The sequence below is a fragment of the Nylanderia fulva genome, unplaced genomic scaffold (genome assembly GCF_048542155.1).
Source record: "Nylanderia fulva isolate GAGA-0341 unplaced genomic scaffold, ASM4854215v1 Scaffold90, whole genome shotgun sequence".
Lineage (NCBI taxonomy): Eukaryota > Metazoa > Arthropoda > Insecta > Hymenoptera > Formicidae > Nylanderia > Nylanderia fulva.
In genome coordinates, this window is record NW_028191027.1 from 17,528 (window position 1) to 45,228 (window position 27,701).

General features: G+C 27.5%; 3 protein-coding genes across 6 annotated transcripts; 2 read left to right on the top strand and 1 right to left on the bottom strand.

Annotated features, from left to right (window-relative positions):
- Window positions 1-1,042: 1,042 nt before the first annotated feature.
- On the top strand, window positions 1,043-3,715 carry LOC114945918 (uncharacterized). The gene is given in 6 exon segments (XM_029322274.2): window positions 1,043-1,109; window positions 2,090-2,142; window positions 2,144-2,191; window positions 2,193-2,309; window positions 3,335-3,403; window positions 3,520-3,715. Coding segments are annotated over 6 exon segments (411 nt in total). The 5' UTR covers window positions 1,043-1,066; the 3' UTR covers window positions 3,601-3,715.
- Window positions 3,716-3,916: 201 nt separating this feature from the next.
- On the bottom strand, window positions 3,917-21,124 carry ash2 (set1/Ash2 histone methyltransferase complex subunit ASH2). The gene is made up of 11 exons (XM_029322208.2): window positions 20,889-21,124; window positions 20,341-20,487; window positions 20,072-20,250; window positions 19,805-19,977; window positions 19,185-19,359; window positions 17,985-18,193; window positions 8,138-8,315; window positions 7,798-7,942; window positions 7,259-7,394; window positions 6,059-6,310; window positions 3,917-4,486 (listed from the first exon to the last, which is right to left on the bottom strand). Exons 1-11 carry the CDS (start codon window positions 20,909-20,911, stop codon window positions 4,382-4,384), a joined length of 1,722 nt encoding a protein of 573 aa, XP_029178041.1. The 5' UTR covers window positions 20,912-21,124; the 3' UTR covers window positions 3,917-4,381.
- LOC146719652 (dynein light chain roadblock-type 2-like) lies at window positions 11,643-13,608 on the top strand. Of its 4 annotated transcripts, none has more exons than XM_085489887.1 (4): window positions 11,643-12,216; window positions 12,438-12,593; window positions 12,721-13,055; window positions 13,129-13,608. In XM_085489887.1, the coding sequence occupies exons 3-4, from the start codon at window positions 12,998-13,000 to the stop codon at window positions 13,338-13,340; spliced, it is 270 nt and encodes an 89-aa protein (XP_085346013.1). In that variant the 5' UTR covers window positions 11,643-12,216; window positions 12,438-12,593; window positions 12,721-12,997; the 3' UTR covers window positions 13,341-13,608. The 4 variants fall into 4 exon arrangements, with proteins under 4 accessions (XP_085346013.1, XP_085346014.1, XP_085346012.1 ...); XM_085489888.1 differs by having other exon boundaries at window positions 11,643-11,965; XM_085489886.1 differs by having other exon boundaries at window positions 11,643-12,593.
- Window positions 21,125-27,701: the final 6,577 nt, after the last annotated feature.

Consider the following 27,701-nt stretch of genomic DNA (forward strand, 5'->3'; position numbering starts at 1 on the left):
ATATTTATATGTAAAACAAGATATGTTAAAGTGTTGCTCGAAATTGGACCGTTCTCAATTTATGTTTACTTATAATGTTAAAGACATAATAATGTCCTTAATTAAGGGGATGCTGGAGTTGTGCAGGGACTTTTGTCGTATATAATCTCGAACACGAGCAATATTTGCTTCATGTAAAATTCTACAGTTTGTGTTATGTGCAAAATAAGAGTCAGCGTATGCACGAGACAACATATCTGAAACAATATCGTGCAATTGGAACTAAGGTTAAAAGCCTAGAAAAAAAGAAAAATGTACTTAAAATTTTGTACAACCTTCGCATACGCTTGGCTCTTATTTTGCGCATAACAAACTGTAGAATTTTTACATGAAGCAAATTTGCTCATATTCAAGGTTATGTACAACAAAAGTCTCTGCACAGCTCCAGCATCCCCTTAATATTAATAATAATATTTTTATAATAATATATATGTACATGTTTATTATATTCATCAAACAATATTATTATACTTACCATTTCGATATCCATTCAAATCTTTAATCGCTCGCTAATATCGCTTGTAGTTGGAAAAATCGAACTACATTTCACGTCGCTAGCGACTTACATGACGTCATCACATCGCAGAAAACGAGCGTCGAGCGACAGCATGAAAAGGTACCTTTAAACATCAAAATGGCATCATTTTGACATCGATTACGTCATTAGACGTCAAATTCATGTCATTTTGACGTTTAATAACACCAGTTTGCTACTATGGGTGGTTTCGGATTGACCAATAAGAATGCAATCTTCTTTGCTCTAATTGGTCGATCACGATCTTCAGTTCTAACCTAATCTAAATCGCACAAATCTGTAGTGTAATACGGGTTTTATAAAATGGAGATCTGCATTCGTGAATTAATAGGATTCTTGTATTTCTTGTATATATAAAAATCTGATATTTTTTGAAAAAAAAAATATATATATATATTGGTTCTGAGGGTGCTGTATATTGAAAATAGGATAAATAATTATAAATAATAAATGCAATAATATAATAAATAAATGCAATATATAAATAAATAAATGCATAAAACAAGATTTTTACGAAAATTGATATGTAGAAAAAGTAAGTACACAGTTAAAATGTTTTATATTACCTTGTGTAAATAAAGTTAAATTATAAACTAATTTATAATTATTTAACTAAATCGATGGAAGTTTTGTACAATAATGATTTTGTATTTTTGTCAGGGTTCATAGTTTATTAATGATTTTGTAAAACTAAGTTACGTTAAAGTTGGTTGCTTATATAAAATTAATAAGTTAAAAAGTTTGCACATAAATAAAAATTAACTTGGTTAAAGTTAAGTTAAGATCAAATTAACTGAAGTTAAATTAAAAGGTAATTTTTAAAAACATTGAATTAAATTTTGTTTGTTAATTCTTTTTAAATTTATAATAACAAAGAAATTTTGATTTTTATATAGAAATATATTTTTTAGTAACTACAATTAATGACAAAATGAACAAAAATTAATAATACTTTAAAAATAATACGTTTATAACTTATAAAAGAAACAATATACTGGTATTCAGAGATAAAAAAAAATTAAACTTAGGAAAAAAGTTAATAAGTTTAAGGTAAAAAATAACTATTTGAAGTTAAAATTGATACATTTTATATTAACTAAACTAACAAAAGTTAATAACTTTTTAACTTTTAACTAATTATAACTAGTTATTATCCAACTCTGAGTGTTGTTATTATTGCTTCATCATTATAAACATTTATAATTATGTACTTATTCTTTAAGCGTACAATGATTTTTGTTTATTATTGCTTCATTGTTGTTATAAATATTTTATAATTACATATTTTTTTCTTTATGCGTACAATAGAATAATTTATTCGAAGAATTGTATATACATTTTACGCTTTAAATTTCACTCCTGTATACTGATGTAGATTCTTAATATTGATTGCCATAACTACATGCAATTTGTACATACTTGCATTCTGTTTCCTTTGAATCTATATAAACATTTGTTTATCTAATACATATTACTTGTATAAACATGAATGTAAATTAAATAAAAACGTTATAGATTATAGTGCATTACATTTAGAAGATACAATGAGTGCTAAAGCAATATTGAATGGCCCCGATAGAAAATTCAATTAGGAAAAAACTGGAAACTATATTGAAACCCTCTGTATTGTAACGTCATTAATGAATCTTACATGCATAATGTTCCCAAAGGCTCCGAAACGCATTTGAAGGTAGTGGTTGTATCAGAAAAATTTAACAAGAAGCTATTAATTGAGGTAATTATTAAAAGATTTTTGTGTTTATTGAATATTTATTAAATATTTTGCTAAAGTTTGTTTTAAAGCCAAATTTGAAAAATTTTGATTTTGGTTAATCATGAGAATATAAAATATAAGAAGGAAATAAAGTAAAATAATAAAAACATAATTTTTATTTACGTAATGATTTATTTTAGAAATCAATATATAGTTGTAAATTACTTTTTCTCAAAAACAACTAAGTATTTTCTTTACAATCAATTGATTCCCTCCATTATTTTGTGCATAAAAATATTCAAGTAAGATTATCAAAAAATGAATAGAATCTATATATATTTAAAAAATTAAGGCAGATTCATTTAAGCAAAACTAAAAACTTTATAACTTTTTATGCAGCATATTGCGAGAAATAGATTTATATAAAAAAACTATGATAATGCTATTTTAAAAAATTAAGATGAACTTTGAATGATCTTGAAAAAAAATCATTCAAGGGCATTTTTAGCTCACGACATTATGTCTTCGAAATCCTGCAATTTTGTTCTAAAACACCATAATTTTCAAATATTTACCTGCTAAAATTAAGAATAAATTATGATTTATATATGTGTGTGTGTGTGTGTATATATATATATTCTTATCATATATATATATTCAATATATATATACACACACACACACATATATATAAATCATAATTTATTCTTAATTTTAGCAGGTAAATATTTGAAAATTATGGCGTTTTAGAACAAAATTGCAGGATTTCGAAGACATAATGTCGTGAGCTAAAATGCCCTTGAATGATTTTTTCAAGATCATTCAAAGTTCATCTTAATTTTTAAAATAGCATTATCATAGTTTTTTTTATATAAATCTATTTCTGACAATATGCTGCATAAAAAGTTATAAAGTTATAGTTTTGTTTAAATGGATCTGCATTAATACAATATATATGTATATATATATATATCAATATACAAGATTTTATAGAGTATTACTTTAAATAATATAAATAATCTAAAAAATCTGAATTATTAATATAGAGACACCGAATGATACATGAATTATTACAAGTGGAACTGCAAGAAGGCGTACATGCTTTATCAATAGTAGTAAGTAATGACGATTGATCATTAATCAGTCTTTGTACTAGTTCAAAAAATAAATTATGCTCCATTTGATACTCAACTAAAATCAAATTTTTATATAGATGCAATGTATGTTTAAGGCGAAAACACCAGAGCAATGGGAAGCAAGCAGCAAAATAGTGACCACGAGTCCTACTTGCAGAGGTGGTTTCGGAAAATAAAGTTATTTAATAGTTTAATCATCAATTAAAAAATAATAGGCTATAAAAATAAATTATGCAATATCTGTAATAAACATGCATATAATAAACGTATATTTTACTGTGATTTACATAAGTAATATATACATATTTTATTTTATATTAAATGAGATCTTTCACATGCATACATATGCTCTACATGTATATATATATATATATATATATATATATATATATATATATATAATAATTTTTTAAATTTGTAAATTTAAAACAGAATAACAAAATGATAAAATAATTAAATTATATAAATCATAATTCAATATAATGATTTTTTTAAAGAAGAATTTAAGAAATTGTTCAATATATGAAGCTTTATATTTTTAACATTAGGATTCACTTTCTCAAAAGATATCAATTGAGTTATTTTTCTAGAGATAATACTGCTGTAACTTTTATTCCTTTAGTTACAGCATTTTAGATAAAAATATAATAAACTATATGGCGCAAATTTTGTATGCATGCAAAGAATTACATATCATTGATGAGATTTAGTAGTCTCCTTTTTACCTTTGTCTCTTAGATTCTTCCATGTACCAAAATAAAAAAATTTTTATAAATGTATGCGAATTGTGTGTGTATGGGGGGGGGGGGGGTATGTTTATAAGTATAATAAGAAACCAAAAATTAATTTTTGGAGTGTAAATCACGTGTTGCTGCGTTAAACACTGTATATGCGTATCAGCATATCAGATCCATAATATAGAATAAAAATAAGGGAAAATAAAAGAATACACTAATGTCATAATACAAATGTATCTAGTCTTAGTTTGCCTTCGTTCTCGGTGAGATAAAGCATGTCCGCCATGGATTGCTCGGCTATCGCCTCTTCTGCCTTCTCGTGCATCTGTAACAAAGATATTTTTGTCAGCAAGAATTGATATTGTTCAGAATCACCGAAAGTTTCTATATTTTTCCCTATCTCGAAGAAAATCTCATCAGTACATATTTAAATATCGACTATTGCTTTGGAATCTTCCACTGGAGAACCAATTAGAAGTTTTCTAATGTATGCAAATCCAATAATTCACGCTTTATTACGTTTATTTTACATAACATACAGGGTATCCCATAGGAAATTGCTGAAACCAATTAGCTGTCATTTTTTAACATCACATATGTAAGCTAATGATAAATATTTTCGAAGTGCACACAGTTTGAATTTGTACAAAATTCTGTTCTTTTATAAAAACTCATAAAAACTTTTTCTAACATATCATTTTTAATGTTATTGACGATCGTTTTAATAGCTGCTATTAAATCTGGCACTGTTGAAAATATTTATCATTAGTTTATGTGATTATTAGCACTTTTTTCATTACTTTTTATTAATAAAATAAATTGGTACATAAATATTTTATTTATATCCATTAAAAACTGCAGACTTTCCTCTTCCCAACACAATTTTTGATTTCTCAATAACTGCATGCATTAAAAAATGACTACTGACTAGTTTCAGCGATTTCCTATGGGACACCTTGTAAAACTATAAAAATGGTACTTACTCTCGCTATGCGTAAGGTTTTTGTAAAACTAGATAACACGCGCGCGCTAAACAAACTTTTTCTCCGCGAGTGTACATAATTTTAATTTGTCGAATTTCAATTATGTACATAACTTAAATTCTCGAATTTCTATTATATACATAATTTTAATTCGCCTAATTTTTATTACGAACGTAATTTTAATTCGTTGTACTTCTTTTATGTAAATAAATTTAATTTTTTATTTTCCATTATGTATATAATTTTAATTCTTGAATTTCTATTATGCAGATAATTTTAATTCGCCGTATTTCTATTATGTAAATAACTGAAATTATGTAAATAACTGAAATACCTAATAGAAATTCGGCCAATTGAAATTATAACATAATAGAAATTCAAGAGTAGTTATGTATTGTACATAGTAAAAATTCGGCGAATCGCCATTTAAAACATAATGGAAATTAAAAAATTAAAATTATGTATACAATAAAAATTCAAAAATAAAATTATGTACATTAATTCGTTACATTTCTATTAGGTATATAATTTTAATTCTTGAATTTCCATTATGTACATAATCTAAATTAACTGAATTTCTAAAATACATAATTTTAATTCACCGAATTTCTATTTTTCTTTCTAACTGAGAAACTGTAGTCGAAACCGCTCAGTCATAAAAATAATAAACATTTATCAGATTTTAACTATTACACCAAATCCTTTAATATACATTACTATCGCTACACTAACCCCTCGATACATACAACTGTCAAAATATGCAATGACAACCGCTCACGAAGTAAATGCTGTGACAGAATCAATCATCGCAGAAAAGAGGCAACAATACTTCGAGACTTTCGAAAAGACAATAATATGCAATAAATCAATATAATATGCTTTCTTTAGAAGGAGAATGTGAATAATATACTTACGCCTCTGAATGTAGTATCGGTTGGAGGACACTTAAAATTCGGCCCAAAATTCACGGAAATTGTTGCGCTTTTATAGATCGAAATTCCAGGATAATAAGCGCCTTTGTTAATGTCTATATAAGCCTCGCCTTGATTGATTCCGTTTTTGTAGTACACGATCTTGCTGCCTTTTAGAGGTCGTAGAGCTTTCAAAGCTTCCTGCACTTGGTCTTTCTCCTCGTAATATAAGTGACTCTTGAATTTCACTAAGGGCTAATTTTGGAATAAAAAAAACAAAGGAAATGTTTAGGTATTTCTATAAAAGCATATATATGTGTGTGTGTGTGTGTGTGTGTGTGTGTGTGTGTGTGTGTGTGTGTGTGTGTGTGTGTGTGTGTGTGTGTGTGTGTGTGTGGTGTGTGTGTGTGTGTGTGCGCGCGCGCGCGTGTGTATATATATATATATATATATATATATATATATATATATATATAAATTATATGTAGAATATTAACCCCTTAAGTGTCAATGAAAAATCCGCCAAAATAAAACTGGCCAAAAGTGCTTCATGATGGAAAAATCCGCATATTTTATTAAACGCCAATAAATAACTTTTGCAGTGCAGCAAGTGAACTGATAATACATACTTTAATGTTTTTGAGATCACTGATTATAAGTTTAATGTCGGATTTTAGAAATTGAAGCGGATCCAATATGGCGGATAATAATTCTTCAAAATTAGTATAGTTTAAAAGTTATTTTATTTTTCAAGTAACCGGTACAATGTATCAGATAAGGCTGGATCTACAACAGGTGTAGTAAGCTGTAAGCCTTAAGAAATTGATTAATCACAGTCAATTATTCCCTTCATTCTTGACTGTGATTGGTGATTTTCTTAAAACTTAGAGCTTACCACACCTGTTGTAGATCCGACCTAAAACATTTTTTCATACTAAAAATCTAAAATTAAATCGATAATTAGCAATATAGGGAATTAAAAAATGTTTGAGATTATCCGCCATTTTGAATTTTGAAATTCTGACCTCGGATTTCTGATCGGCACCACAAAAAACCCCCGGAAAAGTGACTTACTTTATATTTCTAAGTTTATGTCATTGATAGCATCCTTGACACACAAACGTTTTTCTTGCCTGACACTCAAGGGGTTAAGACCAGAAAGAGAGAGAAAAAATTTTTTTTATATTGGTACAATATACTCACTCTATCTTTATAAGTATTTGGAATGTGTGATGCATCATGTGTGTTTGGAAGAATAATGAGGAAGCCCAATGTGTCACCCTCGCTATATCCGTTGCTATAATGTTTGCCGCGACTTTCGTGAAATCGCGTACCCTTCCTATATCATAATATTGTACAATGAATATTCTTTTACCTTAACAATATACTATCTCAAAAATTCACAAAATATTTTACAAGATATTTTACATTTTACATTAAAAAATGGTTAACTTCAAACCTTTATAACTCAAAAAGTACTTAACAAAAAAATTTTTTGTTATAAAGTTTTGGAAAGCTCTTGAGATAAGCTACAAGAATATGCAATGATAAATGGTTTCATTTAAAAAATTCAAGATGACTTTGCCCTGATCTTGGCAAAGTTCTTCAAGGTCAAACTAATAAGATTAGTAAATAGGTTTTTTTTAAGCCTTACAACTTTTAGAGGACACATTTTTCTATAAACTTATATTTTTCGAGATTTTTCAAGGTTTCCATACTTTTTCCCCACTTTGTATGAATACCTTGATCTCCATGAGTAACCGAACTTATCGTAGCCAAGTGGAGCTTGTAAGTTCGCGTATTCTTGTCCCCATCCAAGTCTTGTCGCTGATCCTTCCGGCATTTCCTCAATGGTGGCCTCCCAGTACCAAGTGCCTCTGCTTACACCTATAAGATATTTGTAAATTTATTGAAGATATTTATACAGACAAGTCACAGCAAACATTTTTAAATATTTGAAATGCAGAGGCAAATAGGAATTTCTTTCTAATCATAGAAAATTCAAACTATGCAAACAAATCAAATCTGCTTCCACTTAATCCTATCGTCAGCTGTGTCTTTACAAATTTATAAGGTTCTTACTATGTGTGGCTCTTATCATGCAATATCCCTTTTCCCCAGTGACCGCCAATCTATCTTCAGCGACTTTGAGCTGTGGCGCGCGATCATGTAATGCAAGTAATACTGTACTCGGGCTGAGAGCACGGTACAGCCATCCAGGTATAGGTTTACCAGCCCAGTCGCTGCTCTCGTCAAATTCCTAAACACAAATTAAAATAATTGAAAAATTATATAAATTAATATTAGAAACCATTGCTTGGTGATATCATAATTTATCATTTTAAGATATTACAATAATTTATACATTTATAATTTATAATTTATAATTTATAATTTATAATAATAATTTATACATTTATTATAAAGCATTATCATACATAAAAATTTACTTTTTTTATATTCTTTTCTAATATTTTTAAAGTTTTTTACATGAAATTATAGCGCCTATCGTTTGCTATTATTAGTACTTTAACTATAAAAAAGGATTTATTTTTTAATCTGTACAGTCAGTAAAAAGATTAGAGATCGAATCCAACTTTGAGTTTCGGTAAAACCGGGTTGTAAGATTCCCTTAAAATTTTGAATTAGCAAAAAAAATGCCAACAGTACATGGTATTCCCAAGTGGTCATCCATCTAAGTACTAACCATGCCCAACATTAGTTAACTTCAGTCACGGTCTTATGTAAGACCATGACTTCGTCATGTGATCGGACGAAAACTTACTTTACTTTTAATAGAACTTTATTCATTTTGATTGAGTTACATATTCAATAAATGAAAATCATTCAGATGAAATATTTGTTACAGTATAAATTGAAATTCCTGCCTCATGGCTTAACCTTCAGCTTCTTATAAATAATACAAATATATGTTCGTCTTCGCTTAAATGTTATTTACAATATTCGTTTTTCTTTTTATTTGCTCAAACCTATTTCCTAACTTAAATGATATATAAATATACTATAAATAATAAATAAACGTCAACTATAAATACATTCTGCGTCAGGTATATCGAGTTCTTCATACGCTAATTTATACAACCATTTCTTTGGTCTAGTTGCTTTGTCGAGACACATTATTTCTTTAACCAAATCAATTCCATTATTTATTTGTTCTGTGTAGAATCTTGAACCGATTTCATCAATGTGGTTTTGTATTAGGCTTATATTTGAAAGTTGTAAGTTTTTGATTTTTTCATATCTGTCCTTAAAATTAATCGTAAACATTTATTTTAATACGATTGTAACAGTTTAATATTTGTAGGAGCTGCTGAGCACCAGACAGAGCCGCATATAACAATATCGGTCTCAAAATTACTACATATATGAGTCTTTTATTTGTAATACTTAATTTAGAGTTTTTAGCCATAAGTGAATAATAGTTGTCCCATGGTCCCATATGCTCTTTGAATTGATTTGCTTATATGAACTTTATGTTTATCTACTGTCAATCTACTATCTAAATGCATGCCGAGATATTTTACCGAACTTTTAATTTGAATTGATTGTTTATACAATGTAATCGGTGTAAAAATTCGTGTTTTTGTATTTTCTAGTAAAAATAATTGCTTCTGTTTTATCTGCGTTAAGTGGTATTTTCTATAATTTGTAATAATGTTCAAGAATGTTTATATGTATTTGTATTGCCGCTACTATTGCGCTAAAAGAGTGTGTATATTGCCGTGTCGTCAGCGAACATTGCTAATTTGGTTTTAGGAAATTCCGGCATATCATTCAAAAATATATTAAATAATATCGGACCGAAAACTGAGCCTTATGATACACCTGCCCTTATTATTTTCGTTTTAGATTTACTATTATTTATTGTTACTCGAAATGTTTTATTATTTATATATGAATGTATTAACTTGATCATATAAAACGCGTATTTTTGTTCCAGCATTTTATATAACAAATCCATCCAAACTTTATCAAAGGCTTTTTCTGTATCTAAGAGTAACATTACTGTTACGTTATTTTTTACTTTATTATAATTTACTCGTATGTCATTTACTATTTTTACTATTTGTTGTACTGTGTTGCGTTTTTTCCTAAAATCAAATTGATGCTTATTTGTAAGTTTGTTATTTTCGGCATGCTTTTGTAGTCTATTTAATATTTTTTCCATTACTTTGCTTAACGTGGCTAAGAGGCTTATCGGTCTATAACTGATTGGTAATGTTTTATTTTTACCTGATTTATGGATTGGTATTATATACGTAGTTTTCCATTTTTAAGAAAAATATGCTAGTTTAAATATCTGTTCGTAATGTTCTGCTAATATGTTAGCTTTTTGAACATATATTAGTGATATGTTATATTGTTATTGGTTAAGGTAGCTATGGGTTCATAAGATTTCTTTAATGATTTAATCATTTTCCAGATGGAACTTTTTTGCACTTAATTTTTGTAATTTATTATTCCAAATGTCATTTCTGTATTTTACTATATCCTCTCTGATTTTACGTGATATTTTTATTTAGTAAAATTCTATTTTTGTTCAATCTTGTTTTTTGCCATATTTTCCTTATTTTGTTTTATATTTTATTTGATTTAAAATAGTATCGAGTAAAATTTTTAATATGATTTGTTTTTAATATAATTTGTAACAGCTCTTTAGAAAATGTTTAATCAACAAATAAAAAAGCAATAAGAGCTAGATAAGTTCTATACTAGAAATATATTTGTGAAAAGATTTATAACATAAATGTCATAAATTATTAAATATTATACAGAAGTAAATTTGATTCGTCGTACGTTTCGGTTGTACTTTTCAACCTTCTTCAGCGAATATATTAAAAATTAAAATATTAGTATAAATTAACAATAAATTATTCATCAATGTCATTATAATAAAAATATACGGAGTCAATTTATATGCTAACAATCGAGATCAACGCATTTATAAAGCAAGAGCATTTTTTTAGTATATATTCTATTCCTCACAACGTCATTATATGTAATTGTCGCGAAACAGATCTCTCGCTAATTGTTCTGTTAGGAGGTCGGTTGCGAATCTCAATAACAGCCATTGTTAATATGTCTATAAAATCATAAGTATACGAAAAAAAATTAACATTGAAGATAAGTAAATTAATGAAAATGGACTTACAGTTAAATCGAGTAAGATGTTGTATTGTGACGTGGAGGCTTACAGATGTTAATAGCTCGAGGTAACAATAACGTATGATTTTTAACTCTCAGAGAAACGACCGCACAACTGGCAAACCATCAATATCTGTTTTTAAATTGAGACTATTATTTTGCCTTTTTATAAATATCATCTCTGAAATTAATCTTTTATTATATTGAGATTCTTTATCAAGTATTTTTACATTGTCCCAATAAAATTCATGATATGTTTTAATCTATGGTCAGTGATTACGGATTTTTTTACATTTCTGTGTATATTAGATCGATGTTCAGATATTCTAGTAGATAATTTCCTACTAGTCTGACCAACATACGATGCATTGCACTCTTTACAGTCTATCTTATATATTACATTGGTGTTTGAAACCTTAGGAATAGGATCTTTGTGTACTTTGATATATTTATTCAATTTGTTAAGTCAAAGTGTTATATCTTGCTTTATAAATGCGTTGATCTCGATTGTTAGCATATAAATTGACTCCGTCTATTTTTATCAAGAGACACGGTAGTGTCTCGCGACCAGTTAAGGGCGTAGCCGAGACACCGTGTATCTTAACGCGAGTCGGACATTTGAGTCTTTATAATATTTCGAATTCTCAATAACGGCTGAAGCAATCGAGTTTATACTAGACTTAATCGATAGATTGAGTTTGAATTATATAATAAAAGTGTCTTTATTTTTGCTCTACGTGATTTGTAAGCAGAGATATATAATTGCAAAGTCGAAATATGAAAAATTTCTTTTAAGAAACGTCCCCGTCATCATTATTATCATCACGCAAACATAGTAGTATCGTGCTACACGTATTCACACGTATACAACACATGCGCACACATATATTACACGTACACAACACATGAATAGATGCATGTATTGGAAATGTCCATCTCGCACGTTTTACAACAGACGGCGATAGTTGCCCTCCGCTATATTGACAGCGTGCGGCGTTAGATATTTTCAATTTTCAATTTCAATTTTTACATTCAATTTTAATGTTATTATTTGCAAATTTATTGTCATAATAATTTATGTGCAAGTTTACAGTCTGTGATACAAAATCAGATATTTTGCTATTATTTCAATAATATTTCAATTATATAAATGCCTATGTATGAGTATGCATATATTTTTAATAATTTTCTTAATTAGCTTCTATATTTTTTTCAGTTGTACATCAAGCAGGTAGCATTATCAGCTCACTTGTGAGCATGGGTTGGGCAATGGCTAGTTATCATCGCAGCATTCGATTAGCTTAACAAGATAAATCTAATATCAGTGCTATAGGAACTATTTTACAATTTCTCTGGCATTTTCTTATTGCAGGTACATATATATCCAATAATTAATATACAAAATTAAATATTATTCATCACACACTTTGTATCAAAATAATATATTTTTTAAAATTTATTTTAAATTTATTTAATCATTTTTATCATTGTGATTGTAGTGGCAAGGATCTTATTGCTCAGTGTCATTGCAAGCATCTGGCCTGTATATACCATAATATATTGTGTAATACATTGGCTAAGTATGACAATATAGATTTTGATAGATTCCCATGGAATATTGGAATTTTGTCGGACTTACAGTCATCCACCACATATGCAGCCTACAATTAAAGAACGCATTTATTCCATATGATTTGCTTCCGTTATTGGAATATTTAAAATAAAAATTTTATTAATAAATTTCGATGAAATAATTTATAAGAGGTTGAAGAAACTATGAAACAAATTCAGTCTCATAAAAGGGTAGTTGGAACAATAGTGGTGAATGCAGAAGGTATTACATGAGATCATTGACATGATTTACTTGTAGTTGTAAACAAAAATTTATAAAATTATATTTGTTTTAGGTATTCCTATAAAGTCAACATTAGATAATACGACAACAGTTCAATACGCAGGTTTGATAAGTCAATTGTCAGATAAAGTTCGTTCTGTCGTACGTGACTTGAATCCAACAAATGATTTAACTTTCTTGCGCATACGTAGCAAAAAACATAAAATTATGATGGCACCAGATAAAGAATTCATATTAATAGTAGTACAAAATCCAGTTGATTGATATTTAAAAGAAACAAAAATATATTTCAAAGTTAAGATTTATTTTTTTGGTTGTTAATTTAATCTGTATGCTACATTGGATGTTAATATCTATTCAATTAAATAAAGAAAAATAAAAGAATAAAGCTTAAAAATTATACAAAATGCAGTATTTAATTACTAATTTAACAAATTATGAACTTTTAGAGTTTTTAAATAGTGCTTTCTTCTTTGGTAACAATATTATATTTTTAAGTTTGATAATTATGAAAATATGTATATATAGTAATTCATGGCATGTTTATTTTTGTATTTAATACAATTATAAATGTACATTTCTCATCAATAAAATATCACAGTATCTTTTTTATAATTTAATTTTAATATTGAGATTGTTTTTATTCAGTGGAAAAAAAAATGTGTAGTTGGTCCCTATTAATTATACATACATATAAGAGTGTCGCACAAATAATTCTATGCAGTCTTTTTAAGATAATATAAAAATACTTATAAATATAATCAATTAAAATACATATAATCAAAATTGTATGTATTAAAATTCAATAGCATATAAAAAAGATTTTTTAAAATTATATATATATAATAAAAATCCAACATTTTATATATATATATATATATATATAAATATAAATATATATTTATTTATTGTATATCATAAATATATATTTATTTATTTATATTTACCTATCTTTTTTTTATATATATGGTAGAAATACAATGTATGAGTTATTTTATTTTGCAAAATTTTTGAAAGTTAAACTATTAATTACAATGAAATTATTTCATATAATACCGAGATTCTTTTCATAATAAAGATTAAGAGAGAGTTAGATTTTATCATAAGATTTATAAAAGTCATAAGATAAGGTTAATTGCATATTGTATAGTTTATCTCTCATTTTTTAAAGTAAATAAATATCAAAGTTACATTGCTTGAACTGGTGCGTTTGAAGTATGTTGTCTTTTTGAGGGATGCAAGACAATATAGTACAAAAGCATTGCTGTAATTCCCAAGAAAAAGGAAATGATACAAATAATAAAGATTATATTAAAGTACTAAGCCTCTTTAACTGCAGGAGAACAAGCATATTGCCATAATAAATTTGCTGCAATATTTTCAAAAAAGCAGATAACATAGAAAGATAGATGTTTTCAAAATGTTTTGCTATCTACAGCATTGAGATATATAAAAATGTGCACTATGCCAATAACGGAAGCAAATAATATGGAATAAATGCGTTCTTTAATTGTAGGCTGCATATGTGGTGGATGACTGCAAGTCCGACAAAATTCCAATATTCCATGGGAATCTATCAAAATCCATATTGTCATACTTAGCCAATGTATTACACAATATATTATGGTATATACAGGCCAGATGCTTGCAATGACACTGAGCAATAAAATCCTTGCCACTACAATCACAATGATAAAAATGATTAAATAAATTTAAAATAAATTTTTAAAAATATATTATTTTGATACAAATTGTGTGATGAATAATATTTAATTTTGTATATTAATTATTGGATATATATGTACCTAAAATAAGAAAATGCCAGAAAAATTGAATTTGCTTATTTATTTAAAGATGCTTATCATATACAAAAATGAATGATATAATCTCTAAAAACTCACCTTTAAAAAAAGGTAAAAAAAGGCGACCAGTTAAGGGCACGCCATTAACAAAAATTATCCATTGCAAACCCATGTACAATAGAATTGTATGAAAAATTATCGATTATAAACCCATGTACAATCGTAACAAAAGTAATGAAATAAAAAAAAAATTGCGCCAAGTGAAAGTAGAAACTTGTACCAGTGGAAAATTAAAGTTGCAGACATATATAGAGTCGTATAATGAATCAATAAAAATTTAAATTTGCAAATGTAGAATTGTACCATAAAAAAACTTATCTTTTAAAAAAAAGATAAACAAGATGCCAAGTCCATGCGCCATGTGAAAAAGTGTTAAACAAAAAAGTATTTTTAAGTAAAAAATCTATCAATTGACAAAAATTTATGTTCTAAAATTAATATCTCTACAAAAAGTAATGTCCAATTATTGCGCGAATAAATAAACATTTTTATAAAAAATTAAAATTTAAATGGTTGGAAGAGCAGTCGCCCGGCAAGCGAAAGGTCTCGGGTTCGATTCCCGATTCTGCGACTTTCGGATCTATATTTTTCTCTCGCACTTTATTTCTTTAGGGGGAATAGGGGATACATGGAATTAAAAATCTCTTGTAGAGATTATTCCAATTTTATATCTTGGCCGTGTCCAAGTAAAAATTTGGTGCCTTGTGCACAGGTATTTAATTCTAACGAAAAAATTTAGTTTCGTTTAGAATAACGCACTGTCATCCGCGATTTGGCTCTTATTGCCTATCTTATATATGTTAAATTTATATTTATATATTACAGAGCCTAGTTAAACTCTTAAAATTTAAAAACTTATGCAAATTTAAAATTAATATAAAATAAAAAGAAATAAAAAAATTTTAGTTAAAAAAACTGGGCGCGCTGCAATGAGTTTAAAAGTAACAATTTAATTTTAATATCATTAGAATATTATTTAGCAGCGCGCCCAGTTTTTTTAACTAAAATTTTTTTATTTCTTTTTATTTTATATTAATTTTAAATTTGCATAAGTTTTTAAATTTTAATATTTTATAAAAATGTTTATTTATTCGCGCAATAATTGGACATTACTTTTTGTAGAGATATTAATTTTAGAACATAAATTTTTGTCAATTGATAGATTTTTTTACTTAAAAATACTTTTTTGTTTAACACTTTTTCACATGGCGCATGGACTTGGCATCTTGTTTATCTTTTTTTTTAAAGATAAGTTTTTTTATGGTACAATTCTACATTTGCAAATTTAAATTTTTATTGATTCATTATACGACTCTATATATGTCTGCAACTTTAATTTTCCACTGGTACAAGTTTCTACTTTCACTTGGCGCAATTTTTTTTTTTATTTCATTACTTTTGTTACGATTGTACATGGGTTTATAATCGATAATTTTTCATACAATTCTATTGTACATGGGTTTGCAATGGATAATTTTTGTTAATGGCGTGCCCTTAATTATAATGACATTGATGAATAATTTATTGTTAATTTATACTAATATTTTAATTTTTAATATATTCGCTGAAGAAGGTTGAAAAGTACAACCGAAACGTACGACGAATCGAATTTACTTCTGTATAATATTTAATAATTTATGACATTTATGTTATAAATCTTTTCACAAATATATTTCTAGTATAGAACTTATCTAGCTCTTATTGATTTGTTTTTGTAATTATTTTTGTCGTTAGTTGTTGCGCTTTTTGTATTACTTCTGTTAATTTGTTTACCTCGATATCTAACTCTGTATGATCTTTTATTTTATTATTAATATTTATATGTTTGCCTAGAATAGATTTAAATTTGAACTAGTTTTTAAAGTTAAATATTTTATGTCTCATATCTGTCAAGTTTTGTTTTAAAAGAGTGAAATATATTGGATTGTGAATCCGAATCTAGTTCATGAAGTACATTTATGTCAGTATAATTGTTAATTTGCTTATTTATAACTATGTCTATTGTGGTGGGAGTACCACTATTGTTTGGTATGTGTATACTATTTTAAAAAATTCAAAGTGATTTTTGTGTCCTTGATGGTGCTATTCAAGGTTATATTAATATTACTATGTTATGTTCCCTTTGAAATAACTTTTGTAGAAAACATTTTTTTTCTAAAATGCATTCTTTACGAAATGTTCCACCTGTTACGTTTGAAATGTAACACCCTGTATATACTAATAATATAGTGTAAATTCACACACACACACACGCACGCACGCACGCACGCACGCACGCACGCACGCACGCACGCACGCACGCACGCACGCACGCACGCACGCACGCACGCACGCACGCACGCACGCACGCACGCACGCACGCACGCACGCACGCACGCACACACACACACATATATACCAAGGTATATAATACTAATATAATATAATATATACAGGGTGGCTGGTAACTCGTGCCCCACCCGTCAGGTGCAGGTAGGTCAAACTAAGTAAAAAAGTCCTTTACCATTTTGCGATTTTCTTAATAATAAAGGAGAAATTAATTAATAAAGTTTAGCCAAACCACGCGAGTGGTAGCGCGCGGTGAGAAGAGCCCACTGGAAGGTCCAGTTTTATGTATGTTATTATCTTTTGCGTTTGTGTAGCACACGCGAATAGACAAATTTTTATAAATTAATTTCTCATTAATTATAATTAATAATTGAAAATTTTGCAAATTGGTAGAGGACTTTTTTACTCAGTTTGACTTGCTCTACCTGCACCTAACGGATGGAGCGCGAATTACCGGACACATCCTGTATAGTATAATAATCTGCAAAATTAATACACCATTTATACTTGGCTGAATAGCTTTAAAAGCGTGCAGAAAAATAATCATTGGTAAAAAAGGACAGCATAGGATTCCTTTGTATGTAAAAAATTTCTCTTCAATGTAAAATAAAATAAAACTTGTTTTTCAGTATAATAGTATTTGTAATTTCTCTTTTGACTAACATAAGGATTCACTAAAAGAAAATCTTTGTATAATAGAAAACGTAAAGTGCTTTACCTGTCGGAAGGGCGCATGAGGATCTGGTTCTGCCAAGATATATCTGTAACCATCCTTGTTAAAGGGGTGCTCGAGTGGGTAACCGTGAGCGGGTAGTTTAGGAGTGGTCATATCGGATCCTCTGCCTTTTTTCCCGGAACCAGCACCCGTGGCCTCGCCCGGAAACTTCCGCTTAGCATTACGACCGCGTAATCCTCCACTAAGTGGCACTAAAAGTTCCATTTTTTAATATAAAAAATCACACTTTATTCGCAATATCAACAATTAATTTTCTTTTCCTCAAGGTTAAATCATGCTTCTTCTCCTCAATGCATTCAAATTCAATAAAGGGATAAAACAAGTAATTAATAATTTTTTTTCTAAATCGACTGTTAAAAGTGATACAGCAATAAAAGCGATAAAAATTTCTTATAAATATATATATATATATATATATATATATATATATATATATATACTGATATATAAATGATATGAATGATGATATCGAATACAACATTGTAGCATTATAGTGAAGTGTCTTCGGGCAAAGTTTATTAGAGAGCTATTGAATTTCTCTATCGTGATTTAACTTCAGCAGTTTTGTGATAGCGGGCTGACGCGTACACGATTGCATCTGTGATAAGATAAAGACAGATTTACATTGTTCGCTTAATTATGTTCAAAACTCTTGCTCTATTGAATACAATTTTTGAAAAAATTTGTAAAAAAGGTGAGAATTTAAATAAAAATTCAACAAATTATATTTAAATTTTTAAAATTTAGAATTCACGCTGCAACACATCTTTCATAAATATTCGATTTTTATGTATTTTTGTTTATATTTCATAGATATTAAAATATATAGATATATAAATTAAAGAATATAACAATATAATATATAATTAAATAAATAGAAATAAAACTTAAATATTTATAGATTTTAAAATATGAGACAATTCTATGTTTTTAGCAAAAATTTTGATAAATGCTAGCTCTTTTTTCATAGATTTATAGATTTAAATTAAAATTTTGTTATAAATAAATTAATATAAGAATAAGGGCTGATTTTTCCAACTTCTTGATAAGTTTTACCTGACAAGTAGCATATTTTCATTTCTTTTCAGATAAGTTCTAAAAAAAGAGACAAAGATATGCTACCTGTCGAATAAAACTTATCAAAAAATTGGAAAAATCAGCCCTAAAAGACGAAATACATACCGACATGCTGTAGGCCCATTTCTGTCGCTCGCAGGTGACCATTTTTAATCATAGCTTCATAATTTGGTTTAATCAATGTAAGTTCAGGGCTTGCCAAACCAAATAGCTGACCTTCGGACGTACTCTCGTCCATTGTAAATAATGTCCCGACATCTTTAAGCAATGCTCTGTGGATCTAGAAAATCAAATGTTTATTAAATTATAAAATAAAACATTGAAGATTATATAAACTCATATTATTAAGTATCTTCAAGCAGGTACGAATTTTTTTGCATAGAGTTTCCAACTCTATGATTACTTAAAAAATAAAAAAATTACTATTTTAAACCTGCAGATCTACTTGATCTAAATTCGTAACTGTTCTAGATTCGATTATTTCGCAAGTACAATATATAAAATATCATTTCTTATGAGTAATATTCAAATCCTAGAAAATGGAACTTTCTAAGTAGCAAACTGACATTAACATAAACATCAAAATGACGTTATTTAATGTCAAAATAATGTATAATTGCTACTTGGGTTGATTATTGGATTCAACTAGGATTTTTAAGTATATATCGATCCTAATTATAAATTCTAATCTAATCTAACAGTAATAGAAAAAACTCATTAGATACCGTAGCATGCCAGGATTGAGTGACTCTGCGAGGCATCGTAGTCATACTCTCCCAGTGACAATCAATAAATGGTATGATGTCCTTGTCCTTGTGAAAGAGAGTTCTCTGCTCGTTCTCCTTTTGACACATCTGCAGCAGGTTTGCGATTGCTGTTATACACATCTGTGGAAATGCTGAAAGATCAAACAAAAGCAGTATGATTAACAATCAATAAAATATCTATACTTTGTATAGATAAATTTTTTATAATTAATTTTTGACACTCACGTGCCTGGTTCTTCTTGAAACTCTCTAAACCTGTTGGTGAACAGTTCTTGCACATAAATATATAGTTCATCATAAAAGGTACAAGTTTGCCCAATTGATATCCGATGCAGGATTCATGAAACCAACGAGAACAGCTGGCGCAAAGTAGCTCCACAATATTTAAATTTCTTTCCTTGTTGCTGCAAAGATTTACAGTGTTCTACAGTAAATCACAATGTTATAAAGAAAATAGATGTATAATATCACTAGCAATATTTAGAGGCAATTACCAATAACAGTTCCCATTTTCATTATTGTTGCTCTGTCCACCAAGTCTTTCCACTGGTTCATCCTTAGATTTCTGTTTGCTTTTATCGTCAAGCTTTAATTTTATTTTTTCCTCAGCAGCTTCTATCGATTCCAGTTTATCACTTGGACTAAATTATTTTAAATTGTTAATTTATTATAATTATTATAATAGCTTACAAATAAAAATTTTCTACAATATATTTTATTTTTTCAGATTAACGAAAAAATATATAGGGTGTCCTATTTTAATAAATATGATCGAATATTTAAAAAATATATATAGATATTTGTACGAATATTTTTTTTCAATTCTTGAATTAAAAAATTTTATTTTTTGGATTTTCACATTCTTGAAATGTTTGTCAACATTTAATTAAAGTAGTGAAAACATAACCTCAACTCATGTTGTAAATAATACATAATAAATTGCATGCAATGACAAAAACATGATGTAGGTGATATATATAATTTATATATATATTTTTTTTTATGTTAAAATAGTTGATATATATCGAGGAGAATTCATTACCTTCTGTTTTTTTCTTCTGCCATTGTTTACAAATGTTCCCTTTTTTCTGAAGTTTTATCTTCTACGTACAGTAGGATGCAGTATTTGCATTACTATGATTACTTACGAGACTACAATCAACAATAAATTCTTCGTTTTTACTGAAACAATGTAATTACAAACTGTATAATTAAGCGTTTCGAGAATTGTGTTAGAATTCCAACCGGGTTTTTTTGCGCATGCGCGGTAAACAATGCTTGACTTAAGGGTGATTTCACATCAAACGTCAATTTTTTAGTGGAAGGAATGCTTAAAATTTTGTTTTTAATTGTTTTTTTTTATTTTTTGTTGTTTTGCTATATTTTTATTTGTTTAATATTAAATGTCTAAAAATAAATTCTAGTTTTTATATTTAAAAGAAGATATTTAAAAATGCACTTACCCAGCAAACACAGCCCTGCCAGCACTATATACGTGATAGAGACGTTCCATTTTGGTCACAAAGTCACAAAAAAATATGATACATACTGTCTCTCACTGTAATTATATTTTTAAAATGAAAACAATTATAAATTTTGTTTTTAACAAATTATATATTTTATATTAAATTAATATATAAACACAAATATATATATATATATATATATATATATATTATTTATTAATATAGTGTATAATATTTTTTATATATTTATTAATATATTTTAATATTTTTTTATTAATTGCACTTATAAATTTTTTTTATATTATTGTATATTATATATGTATATATTTATTGTATGTATAAAGGGTGGATTACATGGACGTCCGCAGAGGGGAGCAAGAGGGGGCATTTGTCTTTTAGAATTATTACAAAAAATTATTTTTGCATATTTAATGTATAAAAAAATAAATAAAAATTAAAATATTAAATTTAAAAAATTAAGTAAGAACAAAAAATTTTAATTATGCTCCTCCCCTGAAAAAAATCCTGCGGACGCCCATGGTGGCTTACATAAATATAGTACATGCACTCTTTACCCTATGTGTATTTATATAAATATACTTTTTTAAATTTATAAGTAATAAAATTAAAAGGCCAACTTAACGAGCTAATTGATTAGGTGTTAAAAATTTTTTATTCTACGTCATGAAAATAATACAAATGATAATTAATAAACGTTTCAACTGTACGACAGTCTTTATCAATACAAATATCGCTTTGCTAACATATCAATAAATTAAATAATTTGGAAAGACAGAACTTATCATACATGTAAAATATATAGACTTATGAAAAAACGCAATATAACACATCATACTTATTGGCTTAAATTACGGCTGATCGTTCGAATTAGTCGTAAAAGAGCCTATAATCTCGAACATCAGATTTCTGTAGTTTTTTTTTAATAAAAGTCTAATTTTGTAATCTATGATGTAATAATATGTAATAAGCTGTGAAATAATTAATGTGTTAGCCTGAATATTGAATATTAGATTTTTAAATAAATAGTGATCACTTACATCTATGTCGAGACGATAAAACGTTAACTTCTTTAAAATATTTCTTATTAAAAAACATTATAAACAATGTATACTTTATACGAAGCAAACTCAATATCTATCTGGATAGGAGAAAAATATAGATCCGAAAGTCACTGAATCGGGAATCGAACCCGAGACCTTTCGTTTACCGGGCGATTGCTCTTCCAACTGAGCTATTCAGATATTTTTCTCTCGCATTTATTTCCTTAGGGGGAACAGGGGATGTATGGAATTAAATCTCTTGTAGAGATTATTTCAATTTTAAATCTTGACCGCGACCAAGTAAAATTTGGTGCCTTCTGCACAGGTATTTTAATTCTAACGAAAAAATTTAGTTTCGTTGGGATAACGCACTGTCATCCGCGATTTGGCTCTTATTGCCTGTCTTACACTTTAAATTTATATTTATATTACAGAGCCTTGTTAAACTCTCAATTAATTTCAAATTGAGCTTTTATAAATTAAGAGTTTAACTACGAGTTTTATAATTTATTATTGTAAAATATGTTAAAATTTTTTTTATATTTATTAAAAATATACGTAACTTTATATTTGTGCACGCGTAATACAAATTAATTCGCAATATAGATTTGAAAATATCTAGAATTTATATTTTACATAATATAATCTTGCATCATGTTCGGGCAGATGCGGTATGCAATCATGTGGCGTAAAAGGGCCGCGCAGGTTCACACTTCCGAGATACGTGAACAGCATACGCCATTACACGAACGAGATGTGAGAGAGGGAGAGAATGAAACCCCTTAGGCTGTATCTGAGAAAAGATACCAAGTAAATTATACTTTATACTTATACTTCATGCCGGGCGAAAAATTGTTTCGTAATTTTGTCTTAGCTTCTATATTATAAGATCAAAATCTGCAGATCGATTTTTTCCTTCCTTATATATATGTCCTCCCACGTAGCAGAGACTGACGTTTAATGACGTCATTTTGACGTTTAATGATGTCATTTTGACGTTTCATGATGTCATTTTGACGTTTAATGATACATATATACGTCATTTTGATGTTGCGAATGACGTCAGTTTGTTACTCGGGAGATTTTTTCAAGCAATAAAAAATATATATAGTAATTAATTTTTAAATATAATTTTCGCAAATGGAATAACTTATTAAAACTACAAAAATAAAAAATAAAATGTTAAACAGATTTTCAATAAAAATTATAAAAGTAATAATAATAATTATCGAATAAATATACGGGCAATTGCGAGAAACCAAAGCAAAATGGAAAGTATACCAGATAAACAATTTAGTGAAAATTTATAGATTATATATATATATAATAAGATTTTTTTTTTTTTTTTTTTTTTTTTTTTTTTTTAAGTCAGCTCCTTAATTTTTAAAAAATATAATATATATATATATATATTTAAAAAAAAAAAAATATATATATATTTATATATATAGTGATCTGGCTGTTAGTCGTTGACGCAAGCTTTTTAATAAAAATCGATTGACTCGCCTTGTCCTAATAATTATCATCTTTGTAAATGCGTTTTTGTACTGAAGATGGTCCAATCGAAACATCTATATATAAAGTGATAAATTTTCACTAAATTGTTTATCTGGCACTTTCCATCCTGCTTTGGTTTCTCAGTTGCCCGGATTTATTCGATTATTTTACTTTTATACAATTATAAATTTTTTATTTTTAGGACAGTTAAAAATAATTTAATTGGTTAAATAATTAATCTTTTATGTAATTCATGTATTCTATAATATATTCGAAATTTTGAAATTTTAGACTATATTTTGGTTATAAAGTAATAAAACATTTATTTATGGACGCAGATCGAAATTCAGATCGCCATGTCACGGGATGAGATAAATTCAAGTGTAAAAAGTGTTCGGTTTTGTTAAGAAAATATTGTTTAATTTACTTGTTTAGTTCTATAGGTTCTATATTTAAAATATGTCCTTCTTGTAAACACACACAAAATTATTCTAGTTACTTTTAAAAAGTAAATTCCTTTATGATTAGTAAGTATAGATTGTTTTTCGCAGATATAGCAACCATTCCTTCAACTTTTATCATTAGCTCACAAGACTCTGTATGAAGCAGATAAAAATAAAGATTTATTCTAAAAGCAATCACTTTCAGTATATATTAAAATTAAAAATACAACAGGTTTCTATTGATCTCGCTCGGTCTCGCTCGTCATCGATTCGTCACATGTGGCAATAAACTTCACGATGCTTAACTCAAATACATTATGTATAAAGTTAGAACATATAAGAATTTGAAAAATATTGCAAATGCAAATGTACTGACATATATAATCTCCTAAAATAATATAAAAATAAAGAGCAAAAATATAATAGTTTTATATCTATATAAATGTAGATATAAAATTATTAACTAGTTTTTACAAAAAAGTTATTAAAAAAATAATTATATATATTGTATATATATATATATATATATATATATATATATATATATATATACGTATATATATTTAATATATATGTGTAGCTGCATAATTAAAGTCTAGGATTAAAAGTCAATTTTTTATAATGAATAAGACATACATATGTATACATAAATAAAATTATTTATCTTTTTATTGTAGTATATTTTTACATAAAAAAAAAATTAAAACACAAATATTATTGCAGCAACATTGCAGAAATATTTCTTTGCAAGATTGTAACATTGGCAGAAATGTTGCTGCAAAATTGTTGCAATACTGCAGCAACGGTAAAATGTCCGCTTGTGGAAATATTGCAATACAATTATGCAACAATATTGAAATACAATACCGCAGCAATATTACAATACAAAACTGTAGCAACCTGATACAGCACAGATTATTGCAATTATATTGCAGCAACGTTGCAATGTTGCAAGTTGCAATGCAACATTATAAAAGACATTGCAGAGATATAAGATCACAAAATTCCAGCACACTTGTAGCAACATGACATTAATATTTCGGAAATATTGCATGTAATCAAAATTCTATAATTTATATATTGTAATATATATAAATTAACTACAACGTATTTTCATTAATGATTTATTTACATTTATATACCTGTATATGCAACATTAGTTTATGGTTGCAATAACAATGCATTATTGCAAATTCATAACATTGCAATATTGTTGTAATATTTTGTTGCAATCTTCCAAAAAGCGGACATTTTAACATTGCTGCAATTCAACAGCAATGATGTAGCAACATTTTGAAGTGAATTTGCAATATTGCAATATTGCGGTGAAAGATTGTTGTAATGTTTTTGCAATCTATCGGTGCTGTATGGGACAATGCATATGTACTAATTTAATGCTTTTTTATTTTGTTATTATATTTTTATTTCTGTTTTATTTTGCGTTACTTCTATTTTTATATATTATGTTTTCAACCTGCAAAAGAAGGAAGATAGTGATACGTGAATCGAAATAAGCTACTGCAAGGTATCTCTAAGAAGTTGAGCGCCGCTACAAATTATGTGATGGCGCAGGGATAAGACAAACGGACCCGCCAAGCAAATCAAATCTTCCCTTCACGGCTTAAAATGATCATCTGAAAGGCCACCTCATCCTATCTCAAATTTTCCCTTCTTATTCCTCTTTCTTGCATCGCGTTCTCCGGCTCGCTATATATATTCTCGTTGTTATTATATATAAATGTTATTATATAATAAATAAATTTTGTTTTTATTTCGCTCATATTTTATAAATATTTATCTTATTTACTGGATTCTCTAGAATTTAGTAAATAAGATAAATATTTATAAAATGTGATATAGTGATTGGAAAATATCTCAAAACTTATTTATAGTTTATATATCGTATATATATATATATATATATATATATATATATATGTATATATATAAATTATATATGCTCACCCAGGTAGCAAACTGACGTCATTTGACGTCGATGACATTATTTTGATGTTTAATGACGTCAGTTTGCTACTTAGGGGTGTTAATAATATAAATTAAAACCGATAAACATTGAAGGAAAAAATAAGAATAAGACTTTATATAAAACATTTTTAATACTAATTTTTAAAGTTAATGAAGAAATTTTTGAGCATTTACTGTAAAAAATAGTGAATTATTTTCATATATATGTATTTGATCCGTGTTTTATTTAAGATTAAAATTAAATTTGTCCTTATATGTTATTTAATTGTTTACTATCTAAGGGACTCCTTCACGATTATATCTGTTTTATCGACACAATCGTACAATGTATGGCGTCAGAGTTTGTTTCTTGGATTAGAAAATCAAAAAATATGATTGGTTTTTGAGAATTTTTTTGGAAAAACTTTACAGCAAATCATTTTGAAACTTTTAGGCATTTGTTATTAAATATATTTACAAGTATAAAAATTTTTTGTTTAGTTAAAAGTATAAATTGTAAAGGTCGCTTTTGAAGAATCTTTTTACGCCGTCAGAGTTGCAAATTATAGCTAGCATTCTGAAATTAAAAAACTAAAAATTTTCTTATTATAAAATTACATTGTGTCGATGAACCTTTAACATTAATAAAAAAATAAATTTAAACAATTTTTTTGCATAAATAAGTAAAAAAATGTATACCTGAAAATCGTATTATTTCGTTCTAAGGGGTTCATCACTCAGATAGCACTACCATGTCCAAAATGCACCCATAAGACATTTTTAAGATGTTTTCAAGATGTCTTTGGGATATCATATCATAAGATTTCTTAAAGATGTCTTAAAGATTTCTTAATGATGACTTATGCGTGCATTTTAGACATGGTGCTATCTGGGCATATTATCAATTTTATACTTTTTTCTTATTTTATATTAGTTCATCGACGATATATAATTTATTAATTTTTGTATTTATAAATATTTAATAAATAAACGCCTAAAAGTTTTAGAACGATCTGCTATAAGCAGTTTTTATATTAAAAATTCTCAAAAAACACCTTATTTAAATTTAAATTAAAAATGTAAAATAGAAAAATAGTATTAACAAAAAAATAGTTATTTTCATGTCTTCTATTTTCCCTTCAAAATTTGTCGGTCTAATTTTTCAATACACTGTATATAACTAATAAAAGATTCGCATTTCTAAGAAACCGGCAAAAGTTTATCGTCAAAGTAATCTAGCATCCGGCGCTTTCTTTGTTCCTAATTACGCTTGCGGGATCGGTCCTATAATCCTCGGCAGTTGGGCCTCGAGATAATAGGGCCCGCAGTTACGGCAAAAAGTGGAAGGTGCAGGAGAGAACCGTCCGACCCCCGTCCCGCCCCGCCCCTTTCCAACCAGCGGCCGTCAGTCGGTTGCCGACCA